The sequence below is a fragment of the Protopterus annectens genome, chromosome 3.part1 (genome assembly GCF_019279795.1).
Source record: "Protopterus annectens isolate FY-2018-M chromosome 3.part1, PAN1.0, whole genome shotgun sequence".
In the NCBI taxonomy this organism is placed as follows: Eukaryota; Metazoa; Chordata; order Ceratodontiformes; family Protopteridae; genus Protopterus; species Protopterus annectens.
This window is the reverse complement of record NC_056732.1, coordinates 1,305,277,456-1,305,302,455: the sequence shown is the minus strand read 5'-3', so window position 1 is coordinate 1,305,302,455 and position 25,000 is coordinate 1,305,277,456. Positions and strand designations below refer to the sequence as shown.

Here is a 25,000-nt window from a genome sequence, read left to right as displayed (position 1 = left end):
AAGCCAGTGTTTCTTAATTACCATACCAATTACATGCTTTAATTTCTGAGACCCTTATTTTCTTTGCCAATAGCTCTACATATGAAGCAAATAAAGGGGGAAGAGGACACCCCTGCCTGGTTCTTCAGTTCAGACGCAACTTATCAAAGAGGAACCCTCCCAATTTAATTCTTGCCTCTGGTCCTTCATATATCAGCCTAATAAACTTACTGTATCAGGAAATGCAAACGCTTTCATTGCCCTACTCATAAAATATCAGTGTACTCTACTGAATGTTTTCTATGCATCAAGACCCACCAATAACAGTAGTATTTTCTTACATTCTGCTTCCCCCGGTATCATCATTGTTCTACTGATGCTGTCAAATTTTTGCCTCCTCTCCACAAAACCACATTGATCCATATCTATCAATTTGGCAACACCTTTGACATCCTTTTAGCTTATGTAGGCAAACACTTTATAACCATGATTTAAAACTAAAATGTGTCTATATGAAGTTAGGTCTGATGGACCTTTTCTTTCTTTAGGTATTACAGCCACCACAGCTTTCTTCGAAGATGTTGGTGCTTCCTGTCCTTTTAAAATGTTGTTAAACAAAACCTTCGAGACCTTTATCACTTTCTTCCCTCCTACCTTCCAAACTTTCACTGGAATATCATCAGTTAGTTAAATCTAACATTTTTGCTTATATATATATCCATCCTCTTGCATTTAAACTGCTGTTCTCACTCAATGTTTGTAGTTCACTGATTAAACAATCTCTCCCTAATCTATCTCTTTCTAGCAATTTAAATACCTTCTGAGGTTGTCAATCTTGTGGGTCCATTTAACCTCCTTGCTGCATTGTTGTGGTTATTACTTATTTTATAATACATTCAGACATCAGACAATAGTGGGGCAATATATTGTTTGGTACAGTGGCTGCATATGGATGAGAATGATTAAGCCTGCTGTCATAATCAAGTTAAAAGGTCATTAGTCTGGCTTTGAAGAACTAGTCTGCATTTTTGTAAAGCAAGTTATAATACTTAACTGTGGCCATTTTTGTCACACTCAGACATCTGAGATGTGCAAAGTCAAATAGTTGTAACTGATGGTTTTAGTCACTGGTGGATTATAATAACTGCAGATGAAGTGGTCTTAAGAGAACAAATGTTCTAAAATGGGTTGTTAGTAAATTGTTTTCAATTCATGCCGAAAAAAATCACTACTACTGATGTCCAAGACAAACACAGACCACATTTTACTTTATTAAACAATGAATATAATTTGAACCTGTCTGGTAGGCAAGTATGCATTTAAAATAATCAGAAAAATAAAGTGAAAAGAATATGTGCTTTTATGCTTGGTCAACAAATGCTGGGGGCAGTCCATGATTCAAAAACTGCCCGGGATCTCTGTTTTCTTAATTTGGAAAAAAAATGGTGGATGAATGGCTTGTGAAATATTTATCTCAGAATCAACCTTTGGGGATAAAGAAATGACTTGCCCTTATAGAAAATCAAATATGGGGGAGAGGAGAATAGAGCACTGAACTTAAACATTCTTCTTGCTGAAGTGATGGCTATGAGAAAAATAATCTTCTAAAATACATACTTAAGCTCACCCAAGGACGCTGGTTTAAATGGTGGTTTTGTGTGGGGCTTTAGAACAAAATCCAGATGCCAAGGTGGGGCAGGATCTTTAATGAGTGGTCTTAATAGAAAGGTGCATTTTAGAAAGGCCTTGCATGGCATTGTGAGAGGCTAAAGAACGTGCATGAACCCAATGTGAAAGCTTGTAACAGCAGCTAACTGTACCGTGACAGTGGAGACATTACAGCCTGAATCAAACAAATACAAGAAAGAGCAGAATGTCTGCTGCAGGTGCTGAGAAAGGGTCAAGATTTTGTGAGCAACCCCAACACACAAATCTTCTCCATTTGCTATGACAGAGCTTAAAATTGGTAGCTTTTTGACAGGCCATTAGAATTCTCACAGCTTCACTAGGAAGAGAATTATGCTTAACCATCAACGGAATTGGACAAACTAAGTAGTTAACTTTAGACTGTGTAGGTCTTGGTGAAGCTAGCTGAAGGGGTGGGAGATCAGATCAAGGATTGGATCCAGGAGCAAAGGGGGACTCCTTCAAGTGAGACCTTAGAAGGGGGAAACCAAATCTGTCTGGGCCAAAGGGAGCTATGAGTAGAATGTTTGCCTTACACCTCAAGGCTTTCTGTAGAAATATGGACATCAAGGGAAGGAGAAGGCATGCATAAAGAAACCCAGAGGCCATTGCTGATACAGAGCATCCCTAGGTGATCACTCTAGAGAAAGAGAATCAATGCAAAGTAGCTGCTGCATTTGGTGTTGAGTGGGTTGACAAAAAGATTGCAGCAGGAGTATCACAGTGACTGAATATCTTCTTGACTGTCACTGTATCGAGGCATCACTTGTAAGACATTAGGAAATCCCTACTGAGCCTGGCCACAAGGTGAGTGAGTACCCCAGGATATGTGTTGCTACGAGAAAGCAGTGGGAGGAAAGAACCCATTGCTAGACCCTCATAGCTTCCCAACAAAATGGATAAGGTCTGGTTCCTCCTTGCTTATTGATGTACCAAACTACCTCTGCATTGCCTATCTGGACAGATATGTCATGAGACAAAAAGTCTCATAGTAACTGTAACACTAGTCCATGGTTCTCAACAACTTAGACATTTATGTGAAGACTGGCTTTGTTGTCTGTCCAAAGACCTTGAGCCATTCTCCCTTCAAAGTGATCCTCTCACCCAAGGGAGGATAAGTCAGTGGTCACTGTGGCTACTGAGAGTTGGATTTGAAAATGTCTTCCCACCTGAACCACTGGGAATTTTAATCATCACTACCTTCTGCAAGATTCTGTAATGAATGTGGTCTTGGAAAGAGGATGAAACCTCTGAGACCACTTAGCTTGTAAGCAGCCACTGTAATATTCTCATGTGGAAATAGGGGCAAATTCTACCATCAGAACTGAAGAGGCCATCAGACCTATGACTCTGAGAATTAAACATGCCATAGAAGGATTGCTGGGAAAGAGACAGTCGGCTGCTGATTGTAAAGTCTGAATTTTGTCCTGGGGGAGAGAGACAATGGAAAGAGTGGTATTCAGGTGAAACCCTAGGAAGACTATTTTCTGAGAGGGATTCAGGTTAGACTTTTGTAAGTTTACAGATATGCCCAGGAACTTGCAAAGATAATCCCTGGCTCGCTAATGAGACTCCATTGAGGAGGACAGCCAGGAGCCAGTCATCTAGATTTATTAAAAGTCTGTATCCTTTAGGTTGTAAATGAGCTGCTAGGGCAGGCATGACTTGTTGAACACCATAGGGGCTGTGGAAAGACCACATGGCAGATCTCTGAACTGGTAATTACTTCCTCCTGCTGGAAAGCATAGGAATCTCCTGGACTCTTACGCTATCTTTATGTGAAGGTAAGCAACCTGAAGATCCACAGAGCACATCCATTCATTAACCCTAAGGCAGGAAAGTATCAATTGCACCATGGCCATTCTAAATTTGATCTTTTCTACATGTGTTGAGTAGGCTGAGGTCTAATATTGGCCTGACAGCATTAATCTTCTTTCAAACCAAAAAGAGCTTGGAATAAAAACCTGACCCTGTCTAGTGCATTATGGAGGGACCTATGGGATGGCCTTTTTGTCAAGAAGAGAGACTATTGCTTATAGTGGGGGCCTTCTGCCTGGCTGGGTAGGATGTCTGGCAATGGATAATGGGGTTGAGAAGGGGCTTCCAAAAATGGTATGTAACAGCCTCTGGATATTATCCATTTTACCTATTTGCCTCGAGCGTTAGCATATCACAAGGCTGTAAAGAAGGGCAGACAACCCCCAACTGCCTCCAGGGTGGAGCATTTGGGCAGACCTTCAGGAATTCTGGAGTATCCTGTCAGAGAAGGTACCACAATATTTCCGATTCTGTGGTCCTCTGTGGCCTCTGGATCAGTGTCCACTGAAAGAGCCATGCCATCTCTGCTACAGCCCCCTTTGTCCAAAGGTGAGTCAAACTGATGCTTAGACTTCTGAAACCAGAGAGACAGTGCGAAGCTACTCTCTAGCACATCAGCTCCAAGATTTTGGCAAATGAGGCAACTTCTGGAGGGGACTGTGGGGATCTGTCTCAATCCTCCAAGTCAGTATAAAAGGTGGGGGACTTTGATGGGGAGTCAGTGTTTCCTTCTACTCATCCTCTTTTTTGGAAGACCATGGGATGTCTCACCCAATTCCTCACAGGATTGTCTCTGCATTTGTGAAGCTGGGCTGAGGTCAAAGGAGTGACTCTGACCAATGGATGGCTCACGAGAAAAAGACATGACTGGAGAGGAGGCTATGGGCTGGAACAATGACCAGTGGAATGCACGTCTCTATTCTGCATAAAGAAATTATACTTCCAAAAACCTGGAAGGCCAACTAAACCTCCATCAGATCTGAACAGACCATTCCAGCAGATGCCACGAGTTCCCCCACATACAACGATATAGGCCGTAATGAAGAAACCAAAGAAATATTCTGTAGGATTGAAAAGCAGAGGTTTCCAACACCACCAGTGGAGCTCAGGACAAACACCCCCATTGCCGGAGTGTAAAATGGCAACCCCAATCCTTGTGTCCAAGACTTGATAGGGTCAGATAATGCCAGAGTAGAGTGAACAACATTTCCAGAAGCTGAAGAAGCATGGAAAGTTAGTCAGTGAATCACAGGAACTAGGTGGAATAATGACTGGTGAGGAAGCAAGAATTGAGGGCATTTGGACGTATCCAACCACTGTTGGAGCTTAAGGGGATGAAATGCTCCCCATCTCAATCTGGGTCTTAAGGAACTTCTGCATCTGATGATCTAAAACAGCCTCCATGATACTTCTGAAAAACCTAAAGGATTGCACAGAAAGAGCTGAGGAAGTTCTTGAAGAAGGGTGCTCCAATTTCTCAGGAATGGGTTTCTTTGGATGGTCATGTATCACGACTGGTTCCATGAGCTCCAAATATGGAGGAGTATACGTAGGTGTTTGGGCCCTATGCTCTGAAAACCTTGGTATGTTTGCAGCCAGAGTAAGAGCCAAAGAATCACTTAGTCTTTTTTCTGGATCCAGCTCCTTGTATTTAGAAGAGCTGTCTGAAGACCTTTGGCTTTGGACACTCCTAGATCCGGTATAAGAAGGCCTTTCAAAATTAACTTGTTCCTCAAATCCTCCAAAAGGCTCTGGGGCCGAAGGAGGCACATATTTCACAGGAGAATGACAAATGAGTAACTCATACACAAACAGCACATAGATCATAAATATCCTTAGGAAGAATTGTGTGTGCTCACAACGTTCATCTTTTTGAAGCTGGTCTGCTTCCCTATCTTACAATAGATAGATGAATAATGAAAAAAAAATTAAAACGCAGAAACAGCAGACTAAATTTCAAAGTCACTATTTAAGAAGCTAATATATAACTTAGCTCACTAATATATACCAAACCTGCCAAGTATCTAACAGGTAGCTAACTATTACTATTTAAAACTAAATTTAATAAGGTACAGACAAAAACTATGAGCCTAAATAGGATGGGAAGGAAAGGAATATGTTGGCAGAACATTAAGAAGAAAAAGGAAACAATAAGAACTACTCTCTAACAGGGAAAAAACAAAATCTAAAAAAAATGCAACACTGCTACAATAACAGGTCTAACAAATTTAACAGAAAAAAGGTCTCTGACACAGAAGACTAATATGAAGATGAGGTGGAGCACTTATCTGCTGGAGATTATGTTTCTGGTTGCAACAATGGCAAATGAGATCTGAGATAACTAGGGGATGAGGTGCATTATGGGAAGAGAAATTCTTAGAGGGGTTCAAGTCTGGAGCACTAATACTGTTGAGTTATATATAAATGGCTCAATGACCACATGATGGATAAGAGTTTCTGGATGAATAGGATCTTCCTTTTTCAAAATATTACACTGGTGAAAATAATAAAGGGCCTACAACTTACCTCATATTGGTTATCTCTGGCAAAGCCTCAACACAATTCGAACTTTGTATCAAAAAATTCACCCATGTAGCTCCAATGACTTCAACATTCTACAGAAATAATCCTTCAAAAAAGTACAACTGAAAACAGAAGAGCCTAACTATCCTGAAACAACCAACCAACCAATAATAACAAGGAAACGTACTTAGCAGAGATACAAAAAAACCACACTTTCTATCAAGCCTACAACTATATACAAGAGTAGAGCTGGAGAGTGGGTGCAACTTACACAACTATACTATGTTCATCATTCCCACTGCTGCAGTAACCTTTAGGCTATATAGGTTGATTACCAAAGCCTATGCAACCTTGGATGAAGGAGGATACGGATCCAAAAGCTCCTGGAGAATGGTCCAAGCAAAGCCAGTCCTGAAGGAAAATCCAGTTTGGAATGCTTTGTAAACGTATGGAGAGAGGACCAAGTCGCTGCCCCTAGAATGCTTCTAGAGTCCACCCCTTCCAAGTATGCCACTAAAGAAGAAAAGTCTCTAGGGGAATGTGATTTGATACTGCCTAGAATGGATTTGCCATGGTGGGAAAAATAAAAAGCAACAGCTGAGGACAAACAGTTTATCAGTTTTTCTAAAGAGATAAGATTGTCAAGATAGTACCTATGCTCCCTAGGGATGTCCAGAGTAAGAAGAATCCTTTCTACCTGTTTTTTGGGTTCTGGGTAGAAAACTGGATGGCTTGATTGAAAGTAAGCTCTGAAACCTCTTTGGACATGCATGAGGGGTTTGTTCTCGGAGAGACCCTATCCCTGTGAAACATCAGATAGGGTTCACCCACCATAACAGCTTGCAGTTCAGATGCACTTCTTGCAGATTTCAGAACAATGATATACACAGTTTTCCAAGTCAAGTATCTTAAATCAGCTTGATACGCAGGTTCAAAAGGTGACAGTCAATTTCTCCAGCACAAAGTATAGACCTCAGTGAGGAGAAACCTATTTATGAGTAGGTCTCTGGGGTAAAACTCCTTTTAAAATACATCTGTTTTACAACAGAGTAGAACGACAAGGATACATGGACAAGCATGCGGAAGTGGCCACAAGATGAAGCTTTATAGAGGAATAGGAAAGGCCAGTGGAAAGTAACTGACAAATATTTGAGCATCAGTAGGCCCCTGCTTATTGGTTAGGCACCAATTATAAAAGTGTTTCCGCTTAACCAATGTAAGAATTTCTAGTAGCAGGCTTTTTGCCTCTTTTGCTACCTGGTGTACAGCTTCAAGAAATAACTGCCTAAAAGGTATTAGAATTGAATCATTAAGTAGTTTGTTGAAGTCGACTGATATTGTGGTGTATTAAATTCCCTCTGTTTTATGTCAGGAGATTCAGCTTGGAGTAATATTGTGGTAAATGCCTTCAGCCAATTCCATAAGAAGGGAGAACTAATGCTGCCTTGGCCAAAAGGGGGTTACCACAATGACTTCTGGTGTATTCTTTTGAATCTTCAGAATTACCCTGGCTATAAATGAAAATGATGGAAACACAAAGGAATACTGCCTTTCATGGGAATGAAAATGTATCTATTTTCCAGGCTTGCTTGCAAGGAGCCCTAGAACAAAATTTGTTTAGTTGCCTGATTTGCAAGGAGAGGAACAAATCTATTTGAGGTGTTCCCACAACTGGATCAGTTCCTGGAAGACCCCATCATTCAATTTCCATTCATAAGAGTCTGTACTAATCCTACTCAACTGGTGTGCCACTATATTTTACTCTGATGGAATGTAAGAAGCTTGGAGGGTTAAGGAATGCTGACTCCCAAGTCATCACAACCAGTCTGTATAGGGAATATGACCTTACATCTCCCTGCTTGCTCATTTACCACATGATTGTAGTATTGTCTGCAATTACTTAAAGAGGTCCTGGGTATCATAAATGGAGAGTCTTCAAAACATGGATCACAGCCAATATCTCCTTTATATTGATGTGCTTTAGTCTGACAAAGACTCCACAAGCCTTGCACTTTTATCCCCATGGAAACTGCCCCCCAAGCAAAACCTAACTCACCTGTGGTGAGAGATTGGTTGGGGGTCTGAGGAGAGAAGCAGAAACTTGGTTTCAGTTGAATTTATCTAGACCAATGTAGTTCCCTTTTTATAAAGCCCATAATTGGAATCTGATACTCCGGAGCATCAGATCTAGAGTTCTAATATTTAAGATGAAGATAGAAGTACAGCTTACAAGTCAATTAGATTACAGTCATATACCATTGTTGGCACCACAAAGGATCATAAAACCTTAAAGGCTCACCTTTCTCTGCTTCTAGGCAGGAAACAACCTATACAGCCTAGAGGCTACTGCAGCACTGGAAATTAACACAGACATCTTTTCTGTTAAATGACCCAATCCCACTGAGCCAAATGCCTCACTTACAGTGATGAGCAGTTGGGAAAATCTCAACATTAGTAACCTAATTACATATTTTAAAAGAGCCACTCAATCCAGGCAGTATGTCCTAGTGAGACTAAATGTCTTCCATGGTATTAGACCCACAGTCAGTTTCTTGAAATATGCCTGCCACGATAAAAGATTTGGTTGGCACAACAAAGACTTTCAAATAAATGCATAACTTACCAGACAATTTAACAATAAGAAAACTGAATTATACTGCAAATGACTTAGTTTTGGCACCTCTACTAAGAAAGCAGTGCACAAAACATAAAGGAAGATGACATGAGATCCACTGAATCAGTCAGAAAACTGAGAAATTCAGCCCTAAACTATGAAGAATTAGAACATAAATATAGAATTTTAGCAAAGAATTGTAGAAAAAGAATGTCCCTATTCAAAATCGAAATCTTGTAACTTAAAACTATGAGAAATGAAGATTAACATAGCCTAACAGCTGGAAGTGAGTAAATGCATTAGGAGGGCAGCAACATTCTTGACATGTTCACATGCATGTAGAAGAAAAGAAACACTGTGGAGGCCAAAAGCATCAGTAGCTTTGTTTTAACTCAATCATGATTCAGATTTCATCAGTTAGGATTTCTCTTCTAACTCTTCATAGTTTAAACGATGTACAAAATACCCATACATCAAAAATGCTATATATGTGTTAAAAACAAGAAAATGTATATCATAAAGAAACAGACGTCAAGACAGTCATCAATTTAACATTAGTGAAATGTGATTAAAATGAACTTAACACATGCAAAGTATAATGTATGGTGTTTATCACATGCTGCTATGAAAAAAGTGAGTGTCTGCAGCCTAACAATGAAAGGAAAATGTAAAAGCAATGAAATGTTTTATAAACTACAAAAAGGTGTTTACTTGGATCAGTTTTTGTCCCCTTTTATGGTGATAATTTTTTGTATTCCATTCCCCATTTTATTCAGTGAAAATCTTCAACTATTAATCAATTAATCTAAATACATAAAGCTACTTACGTGGTCAATGACAGAGCTGAGAAATTTATTCATGGTATGATATGCTTTAGAATTCTGTTCAAATGTATTCCCTGATGAAGTCAACAGCCGAGCAGGGCCACTTCTCTGCAAGAATTAAATTTATATGCAAAATATTAAATCTTCATCCATTATGCTGCAAAATATTCAGTACATTCCCCTTTCAAGTTTTCTGTGAAACTAAATCTCTGATTCCAAACTTACATATTTTAACCATCTCTGTTCTAATTCGTGAATCTTGCTTTAAGTCACATGTATACAGATAATGTGGATTCATCATACCTGCATACGTTTAAGAAGAGGTCACACAATCAAACAAAAAATAAGAAAATAACAGATGTCCAAAAAATAATGCTCATTTCCCCAGTGCCTTGACAAACCTAAATAATCAGTTTACATTGCCTTTAAAACATTTTTAAATGATCAATTAAACAATGACACATCATGATTTTCAAGCAATAGGAACATAAAATTTATTAACTGTACATTTATTACAGCAATGCATGCAGTGGTACATTTTTATTTTATTCTTGTGGGGACAAGGCAGTGAATTTTACAATTAAATGTGCTTCCAGTACACTCAGTACTGTTAACTTATCCCCTCCTCTGGCTAAATGTACACTAGCTAGAACACTAACTTAAATCCATCCATACTTCCCTCATAACATAGTACGACACACACTGCTATTGCATTACCCGGTACCTCTTTACTTAACTCCCTTATGTGCTCCTGTTTTCTGCATTTTACCATATATGTTTGGTTATCTTGCATACAGATTGGACCTTGTACAGTCGCATTTTAATTCCATAAATTATCCTCTGACTGCAACATGAGAACTTTGATCATACTGATTTTTTTATTTATGCTCAATTTCTTATTTTTTTTATGTATTTATAAATACTGCAACCACCATAAGACTAAATTCCAAATACTTGGCACAAAAAATTTAGGCTATGAGCACAAATTAAAACAAAAATAATTCTCCACCCCACCTAAACCCCCATCCTTTCCTGTCTCTAATCCTCTGTCTGCCTTCTACTCATTCCTATTTTACATTCTACAACCATCTATCTTTCTCCCTTAACTGGATTATTTTTTGTCTTTTACTCCCTCTCATTCATCCTTACTAAATTACCCCCTGCATATATTTTCATATTACAACTACTTGGCTATATTTATAACAATCACGTCCTTCTTTTTTTCTCTATGTATTAATATATTTCCAAATTTAATATCAAGACAATACCTTTATACATTATCAATGATTGCACTTTTATTCTTTAGTTAAAATGTTAGATTTGTTGTATACTTTGACGTTAAACATTAATATTTTCTTTGTGCAATTTTGCTTAAATTTAAATAATGTGGAGCTTTTCTCCTCGGGCCTCCGCTGAAAAAGGGCTATCAGCTCAGCTGGACAAACATGGCCAACAAATATGAAATAAAATAAATAAAAATGCAATGTCGTTTTGAAAGAAAAAGTTACTGAATGTAGTAATATATTTCTTAAAATTTCATCTGCAAACAATATATGTCCGTTCTTAACATTACAAAAGCTTTTAGAAAATGTACATTTACTTACTCAAAACATTATTTCCTTTATACACAGTCTTTTATATTCATACTGACAAATATCACTGTGCAACTTATTTTTCTAAATGTCTCTACATCTCCAAACCCTTGACTCTAGCTTCATTTAATATTCTTTTTCTATAATCCCTTTCTATCCTATTATATTATTTGTTGGTAAGGATGTAATCAAATGATATGGATGAGCACCGAAAGGTTCTAACTGATGTAGACTTTCTAAATAGGTTTGCCTTTATAGCCACTCTTTCCTGTTAAAGTAATAGCTAAACATTAACCTTATTTTCAGTATTTCATAAAATATTTCTACCTCCCCAAATTTTTCTGTTAAATATAATAAGAAATTTCTATCCTAGTCTACTTCTTCTTTGCATACAAATAGTAAATCATCAATGTATCAGACAAACACTTCTGCCTTAAAATTCTCATATGTATTCAGAAATTCACATTTGAAAGCTGCCATGAAAAACTGGTATACACCAGAGCAAAGTCCGACTGCTGTTTCTCTGTTTTCTAAAAGACGTTTTTCATTATATTTAAATGTGTTGTGAGACCAGCATAAACTTAAAAATAACAATACAAAGAACGAACAAGGTCCATCCTCTAAGTAATTCCCTAATGCCTTTAAATCATGTTTATGTTGCATGGAGTTGTATATCTTTTTTTTAACATCCATGCCAAACAAAAATATCTTTCTTTACAAATTACCTCACCAACTTTTTTACCACATCAAAAGTACTTTTTTACATACGAGTCTGTTTTATACATAAACAGCTTCAGGTTTAAGCCAGAATTATAACCACTCATTCATGGACCCCATCTACATCTGAAACTATAGGCATACCAGGGGGATTCCACCAATCCTTATGAATTTTAGGTGAAACATAAAACAAGGCCATCGGCTGAGGTTTCACACACAAACAACTCACTTCTTCACACAGAACACACTTTAAGTCTCTAATCAAAATTCCCAAATTCTTTCTCCTGTGTAAGAGCTTGGTGCAACTATAAATATAGAAGCATTCATAACAAAGTCTAGCAAATTATTCCACTGTGCAACTACCTTATAATGAACCATAACCTTAATATATTTGTCCCGAGTTTATTTGGGCCTAATTTTAATTATTTTCTTTTTAAAATATACAATATGGTGGGCGTTCTGTAATCCTAAAAGTTCAAAGATGCTAGTAGTCTGAAAAGTTCTATATACTATTATCACTTTCCCTCTTGGTTTCTGATAAGGATACACCATCTTTGTTGTTTCAACATCGCCCTACAGGGAAGCCCATAAGATTTATCTCATTACATCATAGACACAATCAGTGCATTCACTAACAGTGAAAAAAAAAAGCAATGATGCTAAAGCAGCATCAATCTTTGAAAAAGGAAAGGTACTTACTTCAGAAAGGCAAGCACTACTGTACCCCTAACACTTGTAATAACTCTTGGTTATTTAACCTTCAGGATAAAAGAATACTCCTTTACCAACAAGATTTATCAACCTAGCAGTTAGTATTGCAGCAAGTTTCTAAGCAGAATAATCTACATGCTTAAACTGTTAAGTGTCTTGGTACATTATATTTGTACAGTCAACGTCCTCATAATGTTAGTCTTTTCATGGAATTCCAGATAGCAGCACCATTTTACAAAATAAGACAAACCACAAATGGGAAAATGGAACCATGTTTCCAGAGTTTCATCAGGAAATGAAATGAAAAAGGCAGTCTATCCACTTTCTTGCTAGCATGCATAATTACTCTGATGGTTAAACATACGTCTGTCAAAATGGCCAAGTCACCGTACTCATTCACAACTTGAAGTTTTACATTTCCATAAATATGAAACAAAATTCTACTACCCACATCACTACTCATACAGACATTTCCAAGTGTCATCCAGTGCTAATAAATGGCATCCAACTCCTATACAAAACAATGTGTCAATAAAAACTTATAATTATTATTATTTTTTTTTTTTACAACAGAACCTCTTTATTAAAATAAAACAATAATCCAAAACATTTATGTCATCGTGTGAATTTCTAGACTTCCTCTGGCAATCTTCCTCTTCCATTTTAAGGCAGGGATACCTTCTTTTCATTACAATTTTATACATGATGACAGACCCGATAGCAGAAGTAATGATTTATAATCTGCTAGGCACATGTATCCCCTGTAACAAAAATTGACACAGCTGATGAATTTCCACTCCTCTAGCCCTGTCATCATTATTTCCTTAATTACCTGTGACCTATCAATTACCATATTTGCCTCTCCACGTGTTACTGTTTTCCCTTAATATTTTTACCTAGTGGTATTACAATTCACTTTGAGCCATATACTGTAATGCATTTAAGGTTACTTCCCATACTTGCCATTTTCTTCTACGACAGGTAATTTTAGTGCCTTTAAGTGACTTTAACTCCAAATCTTTCAAATTAGTCTCCTGCATCACAGATGCTTTCCATTTTTAGTAATTGCCTTTTTAGAAACAATCCAGAAAAATGAAAGTAATTCCTTTTTATATCTTGAGGTTTGGGTCACTTGAACATAATTTAGCAAAATAATTTGTTTCCTTGGTTATTGCATTGAAACTTACAGCTGTGTAAGTTAAACGTACCATAACAATACACACATGAATGATCACTGCTGTAGCAGCCTTAACTACATGGGTTATATCCTTCAAGGATATAATAGCTGGCCGGCTTCCAAAGCTTCAGGGCACATTCCAGGTGCCCAAACTGTCAGGCAGCTCGAGCTGAGCTAACTAAAAGACAAGTTTGGTTGCAAAGCCCTTCAGAGTTTTCAAACCAGCTGAGACAGGGAGGCTGAGCCCTGAAAGTACAATGCTAGGAACAACAAAAAACAAATATCCCCACCCTGACAAACAACATACCAAAAAACAAGGGGGATGGAGGGAAGGAGCAGATATTGCAGCAGTGATCATCTGAACATCTACTGTTAAAATAAGTTTAATGTACATGCCTGTACTAAGTTCAGCATATTAATCACTGCTGCAGTAGCCTTAGCTATATGGATAGATTACCTTAGCTAACTACATTTGGAAGTTGGAAGGAGAAGAGTCCAAGAGCCCCTGGATAACGGTCCTAGCAAAGCTTAATCTGGAGCTAGACAAGGAATCAACCTTACAATGCTTTGTAAAAGTATGTACAGAGGACCACGTATTACCTTCTAGAATCCAAATCTATCCAAAAAGCCAGAGATGAATCCAAGGCTATGGTAGACTTGGCCTTGGCACTGGTTGGAATAGTTTTATTTATGGTGAGCATAACAAAAGATAATAGCCTCAGACAACCATTTGTAAAACTGTTTTGACACAGGTTGCCCCTTCATCTTACCTTCACAAGAAACAAACAACTGATGCTATGATCCGAAAGATTTAAGTCTGCCAACATAGTACCCGAGTTGTCTGTGGACATCCAAGGCATGGAGTATCCTTTCTCCCTCATTAGGTTCTGGAAAGAAAACGGGAAGATAGACCGTTTGGCTTAAAGTAAACTCTGATACCACTTAAGACAAAATAATGACTACTTCTCAAACAAACCCTGTCCCTATAGTAAATGAGATAGGGCTGACTCAGCTTAAGAGCTTGCAACTCAGATACCCTTCCTGCAGTGGTCAGAGCAATCAGTACAACTGTTTTCCATGTTAAGAACCTCAAGTGAGCCAGATTAGCTGGTTCAGTTGTAAACAAGTGTTAACTTCCCTCACACCAAATTAAGATGCCAAGAAGGAGCCACTAGTTTTCTTGGAGGCTTATTATGCAGAACCCCTTTCAAGAACATTTTAACATGAGACTGCATTAAAAAGGAGGATCCACGGGCAGACATGCTGAAATGCTTGATAAATTAACCTTGACAGAGGAACAAGATAGGCCATAGGATAGTAACTCACACAAATATTGTAAAAAAACAGAGAACATCCACCCCTGAATGTGCTCTGCTTATGTTGTTGGCACCAACTAGAAAATATTTTCCATTTACTAATATGTGGTTTTTGGGTCTATATCATGTGGTCGAAAGCGCATAATAGCGAATGACCACAACTTTGAAAACACCGGAACTCAAAGTTTTTATTGTGGGGTCACACTACAGTGTAGATAGGGATATTTACCCTTTCCTCACTGTAGTGCGATCTCAGAGTTGGTATATATATATATATATATATATATATATATATATATATATATATATATATATATATATTTAGCGTGGGGTGTGGGGGACACAGCCGCCCCACAATAGCAACTTCGAGTTCCGGTGTTTTCGAAGTTGTGGTTGTTCACTATTATTAGCTTTCGACCATGTGATATAGACCCACGGTTTTCCAGTAGCAGGCTTTCTTGCTTCCATTACTACCTGCTGCATGTCCTCAGTAAAAAGGAGTGTTACAGGAATTAAGACCCTATCATCCAGGCAGTCAAGTGAAGCTGACTGATGTCAGAGTGCATTAAACACACCTGTTCTTCTGTGAGTAGATCTAGTCAAGAAGCCTGTGATAATTGCCCCTGGACATTTCCAAATGATGAGAGAACTATGGCTGGGTGGGCCAGAAAGGAGTCACCACAATGATCTTGGGGGATTCCTTCTGAATCTTTAGAAGTATCCTGGATATTAGTGGAAGGGGTGAAAAAGCATACAGGAACATTCCTGTCCAAGAAAAAGAAAGCCATTTGTCATCCAGGCCTTCTTGCATGGAGTCCTGGTACAAGATCTTGCCAGTTGCTTGTTTAGAGAGGCGGCAAAGAGGTATACTTAAAGAACTCCCCACAGATGGATCAAATCTTGTAAGATCTCTGATCTAGTTTCCATTTATAAGGGTCTCTGCTGATCCTGCTCAGTTTGTCTGCCAGTTTTACTCTGACAAAATGTAGGATGCCTGTAGAGCGAGACTGTGTTGTGAAGCTATATCCCAAGCTAACACGGCTAGTCTGCAAAGGGAGCATGACCTGGTCGTCCCTTGCATGTTGATGTACCTACAATGACTACGGCACTGTCTGTATCCACTTGAACAGGTCCTGGCAACTAAAGATGGTTCAGACAACTGTGTCTTGATCAGGGCAAGCATCTCCTTGATAATTATGTGCTTGCACCTGTGCTTGGTATCCCACACACCCTGCACTTTTATCCCTCCTGAAACAGCTCCCCAAAGTCCAAGGAGTCTGCGGTGACTGGCTGCTTTTGAGCAGAGAGTGAGAAGGGGAGACCTGGATTTAAGGATATCTGTTATCACCACCAAAAAGTTTCTCTTCTGACAAACTCCAACAAATGGATTGGAAAATATAAAGGTTGCTGATGCTGGGACCAGAGAGTTCAGATACCACTCTATCTTTCTCATGTGGAGTCTTGCCAGGGGTATGAGGAGAATCACAGATGCCTTGAGACCCAAAATCCTAAGGTATTCCCTTGCAGTAATCAAAGTCTGAATGGAAACCCTTAGAAAGAGATCAAGATAAAAATCTATTTTCCTGTTGAAGAAAAGGTCTTTGAACTGTGGTGTCTAGCTGACATACCAGGAACACAATCCTGTGTGAAGGAGTCAAGACAGACATTTGAATGTTCTCCTGGAATCCCAGCTTGTGTAAGAGATATCTTGCCAAAGAGAGAGATTCCTGACATTTTAAGAAAGACTCTGCAAAGATAGACAAGTTGTACAAATATGGAAAATGTAGCCTGCAATGAGTTTTAACTGGAGATAGACACTCTGTTAACACTCTTGGTGCAGTGGATTGTCTAAAGGGTAAGACAGACAACTGATACTGTGATTCAGACACATAAAACTTAAAAAACACCAGAAGTCTGGATGAATAGAGATGTGATGATAAGCATCGTTTATGCCTAGTGTTGCCAGTAAATGTAAAAAAGGAAGACGAGGTAACAGGTTGTGACACTTTGAACTAGGGCACTATCACAAACAGGTTTAGGGAAGAAAGACCCAGAATTGGCCTCCAAGCATTTCTTTCTTCGGCACTAGGAGCATCCTTGAATAAAACCTCTTCCTCACCTAGGGAGGAGGAAATGTTTCCATCACACTTTGGGAAAGCATGGCACGAAGAACTAGTGGAAACAGGAGAGTGTGATCTGGAGGATGAGTCATCATCATGAACACCCTTATTCCTATTTTCTACAAGGGGTTGGGCTTCATGTCAACTGTAATCTCTCTCAATTCAGTGCCACTCTCCTGCCTGACCATTGCAAATTTTCTCTCACAACATCCATCCACCTCTTCATTGGATGCCCTTGTTTCCTCTTGCCTTCTTCCTGTCTGTCTCAAATCATCTTCACCAGATTGTCTTCTGCTTTTCTATGCATGTCCACATCACTGTAATCTGTTCTCTTTGATCTTTTCGGCAACTGGAGCTACTCTGACTCTTATTGCCCATGTCTTAGTCTAGCCCACAGTGTGCATCCTACCACCCACATCAGGCACTTTATTTCTATTACCTCTAGCTTCCTCCACTGAACTGCCTTTATTGCCCAGATTTCTGTACCATAAAGCAGAACTGAATGCACCACTGTTTAGTACACCTTACTTTTCATCTTCTTTTGCATTCTTCTGTCATACACTACACTTGATACTCTATTCCAGCTGGCTGCAGCCCCTCAGATTCTAGCTTTGTCCTCTTCATTCAGACTTTTCTTCTCATCAACCAGCCTTACTTGAAGCTGTTAACCTGTTCCGTTATTTTCTCTTATCTCAATTCTCAGCTACTTTTGAATTCCCTCATTTGCTGTCATTACCACCGTCTTATCTGTACTCAGTTTCATCCCATGTGCCTTCAGCTTTGCATATGGGGTGAAACTGAGTACAGATAAGATGGTGGTAATGGCAGCAAATGGGGGAAATCAGAAGAAACTGAGAAAGAAGAGAAGATTAGTGGACAGGATGTGGAATGATCCTCTGGAAAGGAAGAATTTTCTCCCACTGCCATTTCTAACCTTAATGAAAGATTTTAAGAACCCATTTGTCTGAAACAATCTGTCACCAAACAGAAAAACAGAGATTCAGACTTTCTGGAAGTAAAAAGGGATCAGGGGTGGGAGGGAGTCACTAGGTCGGAAGGGGATCACCAGGTCTCTTGAATACTTAATCAGACTTGTTTTGACAGCTGTTGATTTTGGGAGGTTTGAGACTTCTATTTGGAATCCCTTGCCATTACTACTTAAAATGTCTGTGTACCTGCATTTTGTTGAGGCTATTTATTCTGTTTTTTATTTTATTTATTTTTTTTGCCAACACTGGATGAGGAGAGGAGATAGAAAATCCCTTAGAAAATATGGAAAAGGAGGGAAGAAAAATCTTGATTCACTGGATCAGCTTGCCCCTTTCATCTCACTTTTTGATCATCTCTGCAGCAGACTGGCCAAACACTAAATCTCTATCCAGGTTTATCATCTTGAAAGGTCTGAGAATCCAGCCATACCAACCTCCTCAAAATAGTACCAGTACCCATAGTCCTGGAAGAAGCATCAACAGAGTCATACACACAGTGTAAGCAAAGAGTAATGACGTGTGCAATAGAAGAAACTGTTATTTAAAGCAGATTTTCCTCACAAGACGAAACTGCAGATAAAATATTACACATACTTTCACAATTTGTCAGAACAAACTTTAGCATATGAGACTGACAATTCAAAATTCTGAAAATCAAAGTTGCAGAAGTATATAGTATATACTATTTTCCCATACTTACCAATAATTTCCCCATCCTTATCAGAAAGAGGGAAACTGGAATTAACTAAGCGCTTAGCAGCAGTGGAATCAACTACAGCTATAGGGGCTCAAGTTTGGAATTTGAAAGGCTGAGGAACTTTACATAACGTCCTACCTGTCATTTTAGAGGAAGCTGGCTATCAGAAGAAAACTGCAGGTAGTAAAACATATCCTCTACAGCAGACAGAACAGGAATGGGCATAGGTTCTGGAAAAAAACTTCTGTAACAACTTGCAGTATTTTCTTAGGGACTGAGAAACCTCACTGTTTTACCACTGAAAACACTGACACACTTGTAGCAACAGTCACAGAGAAATGGAAACCCCCTACAGGAAGAATCAGAAACTGAGCTCTCCTCAAGTATGAATCAGAATTCTGAGGAAAAAAACTGTATCCAACCTGCGTCTTCCTATTCAGATTCAGAATCTTAAATCTCTTCAGGAAAAAAGAAATGCTTTCTTTTACCACAAACTACTTTACAAAAAGGATCAAGAGCCAGACCCAGTAAACCATTCATATCCAAAACAAAATGAGGGCGAGTAGATACATGCTTGGTTTTCTGTTTTTTTTTTTTGACAGGAAAAAAGGCCAACTGTATTACTAATGGCAGCAGCAGCTTCCTCAGGGACACACACAGCATTCTGACACAGCAGGGAAACACTCTCTGTTCCCTCTCCCCAGACCAACAAGATTCTCACCTTCTTGCCCACTGAGGGGAATCCAATAACCACAGAGGATGTGGCTATTTCCTACCTCATAGTGGCTTGTAGGTGCTACACCAGGGGAATATGGGATAAAAGACGACTGGTCTGAGGTACGGCAAATGGCTAAAGCAGTGCCACCCACCAGGGGCTGAGGTAAATTGCTAACCTGCTATGGTGGTAAATGCAGTTTGCTTAATTTTTTTTCTTTCTGTGGCTGGAAGGACTGACCATGGGAACGGTTGTCTGTTCCATTGTCAAGCTAAAAATGGTGCCTCTTTCCTGGGGAAGAAAAACAGCAATTGCTGGTAAACACTACCAGTCCACAAAAGTTACTTTCCTGACAGAAAAACCCAGTAAAAAGCACTTTAAAATACTAAGCCACCGCCACAAAAGTAAAAAAAAAAAAAAACAAAATGTCTACATAGAAAAATGTTTTCAGTAACTTTATACCACTTTTAAAGTGACAGGAAAAACAAGCACTCCATTTAGAAATACAGTCTAAAGACAGTCCATTAAAACTCAACACTCCTAGCTTTAAAATAACTTTCTTGAAGAAGAAAGTAATAAAACATCGAACAAAGTTAAGAAATTGGAGTTGCCCCCCCATGAAAACAGGTCTATATTAGAACACCGAACTTTCAAAATTTCGAGTGTTCTAATATCAAACCATTTTCAGTGAACGCTAAAAATATTGAAGAAACAGAAACCCAAATTTTTTCCTAGGGAAAGAATTTGGTTGTCCGTTTCTGTTGCTTCAGTATTTTCAGCGCTGTGGTGGAAAGTTATGGGTCGGGTTCAGGTAAGTGTGCAATTGTGTGGACGTGAGGGTTAGGGCGGGGTAGGTGAGTTAGGGTTAGGGCGCGGGTCAGGTAAGTGTGCGATTGTGTGGACGTGAGAGTTAGGAAGGGGTACGTGGGTTAGGGCGCGTGTGAAGTGACTGTGCGATAGTGACGGACCTTAGGGTTAGGGTTTGGGTTAAGGTAAGTGGATAGTTAGTGGTGTATGTATAGTTTAGTGTAGGGTTAGGTGTAAGAGTTTAGGTGTATGTGTGTAGATTGCTGTTTGGTGTGCTTGTGCTGTGTGTATGTGTTATGGAACAGCAATTTTTTTCCCTAGGAAAAAATTTGCTGTTCTGTATGTTCGATGTTTTACATTTTCGATTAATAGGGTTCGATATTAGAACACTCAAAATTTTGAAAGTTCGGTGTTTTAATATAGACCCATGAAAACTTATTCACCCAGCACAGGAAATTACAAGCCGACCATCAATTCTCAAAAGCCTCAGAGGAACGTATTCTTCAATGGCATTAAAGTTCTGAAGGTCCTCTTCCTCAAACTTGTCTTTAGTCAGCTCAGCTTGAGCTGCCTGACAGTTTGGACATGTGGAAGGTGCCCTGAAGCTTTGGAAGTGGGCCATCTGTTATATCCTTGGTAGGATATAACCCATATAGCTAAGGCTACTTACTGCAGCAGTGATCAACATGATGAACATTCCATAATAACCCAGTCTAAACCACCACAAAAGTCTTGTAATTTTGAGCATGGCCAGAAAATGTGTTCTTAGTTACCCACTACATTCGAATTATATTTATAACATTTTCCATCTACCCCTGGGAATACTTTAAACAACTTGTCTGGTGTATAAAAACATTTATGCAAACATTTCCACTAAAAAATTCTGAATTTTCTTCATTTGGTCACTTTCCATGGTTTTGTGCATATATCCTGCCACTTTTCCCATAAATTAAGTGGTCCAATTTTTTAAAAAACAAAAACACACAGTGACAACAGAGGAACAACTCAGGAACTCCAAACCAAACAGCGTAGCAAAGTTTAATCAACGTTCTTGTTAGAACCTCTTCAGAATAAATGCACAAAAAATCAAGCTACTTAAATACACTCCATAAAATACATCAATTATTCAATCAGTAAAAATTAACAAGAACTAAATCACATTGTTAACTTCCTTTTTTCTAAATAACATTTAATGTTTATACTTTCATTCAGTCCAGGTAGACTGTCAGCACCTAAACTTAATTGCCATAGTGTCTCCTTCCTTTCAACTCTATTTTTAACATTGCCCCTCTCAAATCTTTACCTACATATTCTAAAATAGAAAAAGAAAACTTTTTAAACATAGTGCACTGAAGCATGCCTATACAATGCATTATTAGTGTCGTTAGACTTAACAGCATAACAATGTTCTTTGATGCGTCTACTAAGCTGTCTAGTGGTCATACCTATATAAAATGCCGTACAACCCGAGCATAGAGCAATATATACAACATGGGATATATTACAGGTGAACCTACCAGGCACGGCAATAGTACAATGTAAATATATAAGGTTAATGTTTGGCCCTTCATAAATGAATCTACAAGCAGAGCAATTTAGACATTTTTAAGTACCCTTACGTTTATTAGACCTAGGAAGACAAACAGCAGTGTCATTATGCTGTAGTAAATACTTTAAACTAGCAGATTTTTTGTGAACAAAACTGTGAGCTTCCCCCAAAATACTTAACAAATCACTATTACCACTAATTATTTTCCAATTAGCAGTGATAATATTTTTAATCATGGCACTATCTACAAACATATCCATGACACATCTAGGTAAATTCAGAAGAGGATCATTGTCTGATTCACCTGTTGTAGTCTTTACTGTTAAACCACGGATTAAAATAGACGGAAAGTCCATAGCTCTCCTCCTAGAAATCTCAGATGCTAAATTAGCTAATAAAGCATCTGGATATCCTCTAGCTAAAAATAAACTGGTAATAAATGCTGTTTCTATAAAAAAATATCTTTATCATTACTAGTTAACCGAGAGGCTCTAATAATACTGTCATTTCGGGATATTCAGTCTCATAAAAGTAGGATGATTACTCTGGTAATGTAAGTAATTGTTTACATAAGTCTCTTTCCTGTATATCTTGCTAGAAAAACTATGTTCAGCTATGTGCCAAGTAAGCATTACATCTATATAACTGACCTGGTGCCTTGAATTACTTAACATAAATTTCAAAAAAGTACTGCTATTATTAAGCTGTTCAAAGAAAATATGTTTTTTCTACAGATCCTTTAATAATAATAAAAAAAGTAGTCAATAAAACGACAATAAAATAAAATATCCTTAGCTAAAAAAAGTTAGGCAAACATTCCATCTCCCACCAGGCCATAACTAAACCTGCAAAAGCAGGGACAACTGTGGCACCCATAGCAACTCCCCTTCGTTATTGGTAATATTTCTTATTAAATATAAAAAAATAGTTTTCCAGCATAAGTTCTAACAATGAAATACAGGTTTTTACCGAACTTTCAGAGCACATTGTATGCTTGTTCAAAAAATTCCCAACATATTCCAACCCCAACTCAAGAGGTATGGAAGTTTATAAACAGACCACATCTACAGTTAATAGAAAAAAATTATAATCTGAGAACACCATTACTCTCTTTCAAATAAAACGCTGTAATAGATTCTAAAAAAGACCAAGAGTATTTTATATAAGAGGGCAAACCTTGCACTAAGGGATTCATTAATTTATCCAAATATATGGAAATGCCCTCAGTGATACTTCCAGCAGAAGAGACAATAGGCCAAAAAGGGGGAGGGGTTGGTAACATTTTTATGTACTTTTGGAATCCCAAATAAAACACCAACTCTAGGATAATCAACTGAAAAATAATAATATAAATCAGAAGCCAACTCATCATTCATAAAAAATCATATAAAGCATACTTAATATACTTATAACTTCGATCAATAGCAAAGTTAACCTCATTATATTCTTCAGGATTATTCAAAAGGGCTTCCATAGCTTTAACATAATCCTCAGTGTACATCAACACCAACTCACCACTCTCTCCCTTATCGGCCTTCATAAATTTCAAATCAGTTCTGCTGATCAGCTCTGTAAGTGCCTTCCTTTCTTCCTTTGACAAATTAAAACAGGAATGTACAGGTTTGTTAACCAGTAAAGTTCTAATTTTATTAGAACAAAACATCTCAAAAACTTTTATAGTGTTATGTAATGTAGGGATGAAAGTAGAAGGTTTTCTAATAATGCCATTAGTAGTAACATTCACATCTTTAACAAACATCAAATTCAGTTTTCTTATGTAAAGTTTCAAATTCAACAATGTGTTAGCTAAATTAGCACGTTTGCTCGGAATGAACCCTAAACCGGGTTGCAACAAACGTTCTTGTTCAATGGTTAACTGTATACCAGTCAAATTGTATATTTTAACCAAAGACCTCACTTCAGAGTTCAAAACCGTACTTATCTTTGGAAACGGCTCCTGCCTCGATTCTGGTTCTGCCTCACTGTTTTGGAACTGTTCTTCCCATTTTTTGAACCATTATTGTTACGGCTGCTAACGTTCTCTGAGGGCGGAACTAGTTTATTAGGGTCTGAGGTTAATGGTGTCGTAACCGCAGTTGCCATACTAGACCCTCCTCTTTGCTGTCGAAGTGCAACTTCCGGCGTCTTAACTCGAGACTGGGATTTATTCCTGTTAAAATTTAAAGAGGTATTGCCCTTTCTTACAGCTGAACTGTAAGAACTAACAGCATGCTTGTTGAAACCACTGTTATTCCATTGGTAAAAGGATTTATAATTCATATTTTTAAAGCTGAAGTTAAAACCTTGACCACTATTGTATGCAGCAATATCTCGATCAATCTTCTTGGATTTTCTTTGGGTAATTACTTGCTCATATTGATCTAAAGTCTCTAGCACATACTCATATTCTTTATAGTTTCCATTGCCATGACTAATTAACATATCAGTGATATTACTGTCCAAAGTTTCCAACTCAGCTCTTAATTGGTCAAGCAATTGCTCATTACGTTTAATAAGCAATTTCAAAAAGTCAAGTCCAGCCTTATTAAAAAAATCAGTCAATTCTGCAAAGAAGGGTTCATCGCGGTTCACACCATTAGGAATTTTAATAAACCTCAGACCTTTAGGCACATTTGTAGATGAAATGCAACAGTCAAAATACTTGTTCTCAACAATTAGTGCTCTATACATCTCTAATCCCCTCTCCAACTCACCCTGTTGGTCAGACAAATCGTTGTTCGGCATGCCACCATCATCAACCAGCTGTAGATCAGCAGAAAAAGGTAGAGGGACACACACATATATATATATATATATATATATACTTACAATTGATGCTAGCAAAATAGATTTGTGGGAGAATTACATGAGAGGTTGAAGCACAGGGGATATCCCAGTAAGACAGTTAGCAACTTACTAGGAATGGAAGGTGCAAGAAAAGTGACTAGGAGAGGAGAAGAAGAGAAGCAGAATAAGAACTGGCAAGCGCCCATGCACTTAATCTTCACAGTGGACAGTGAAGCTATCAAAGGAATTATTAATAATAATTGGAGGATTTTAGTGGCAAATAAAGAAGTTGAGGCTGCAGTGGGAGAAGAACCCATATACATTAACAAAAGGGCTAGGAATTTTAAAGAGATTCTAGAAAATAAACATGCACCCAGTA

The 25,000-nt window shown here is 38.2% G+C and overlaps 1 protein-coding gene across 1 annotated transcript in view; it reads right to left on the bottom strand.

Moving 5' to 3' along the window:
* The window catches only part of TMEM67 (transmembrane protein 67), a 4,866,727-nt gene that overhangs the window by 834,931 nt on the left and 4,006,796 nt on the right, over positions 1-25,000 (bottom strand). Inside the window, exon 23 of the mRNA XM_044066290.1 lies at positions 9,448-9,552. Coding sequence (XP_043922225.1) covers positions 9,448-9,552 — 105 coding nt within the window. The remainder of the gene's footprint in view (positions 1-9,447; positions 9,553-25,000) is intronic.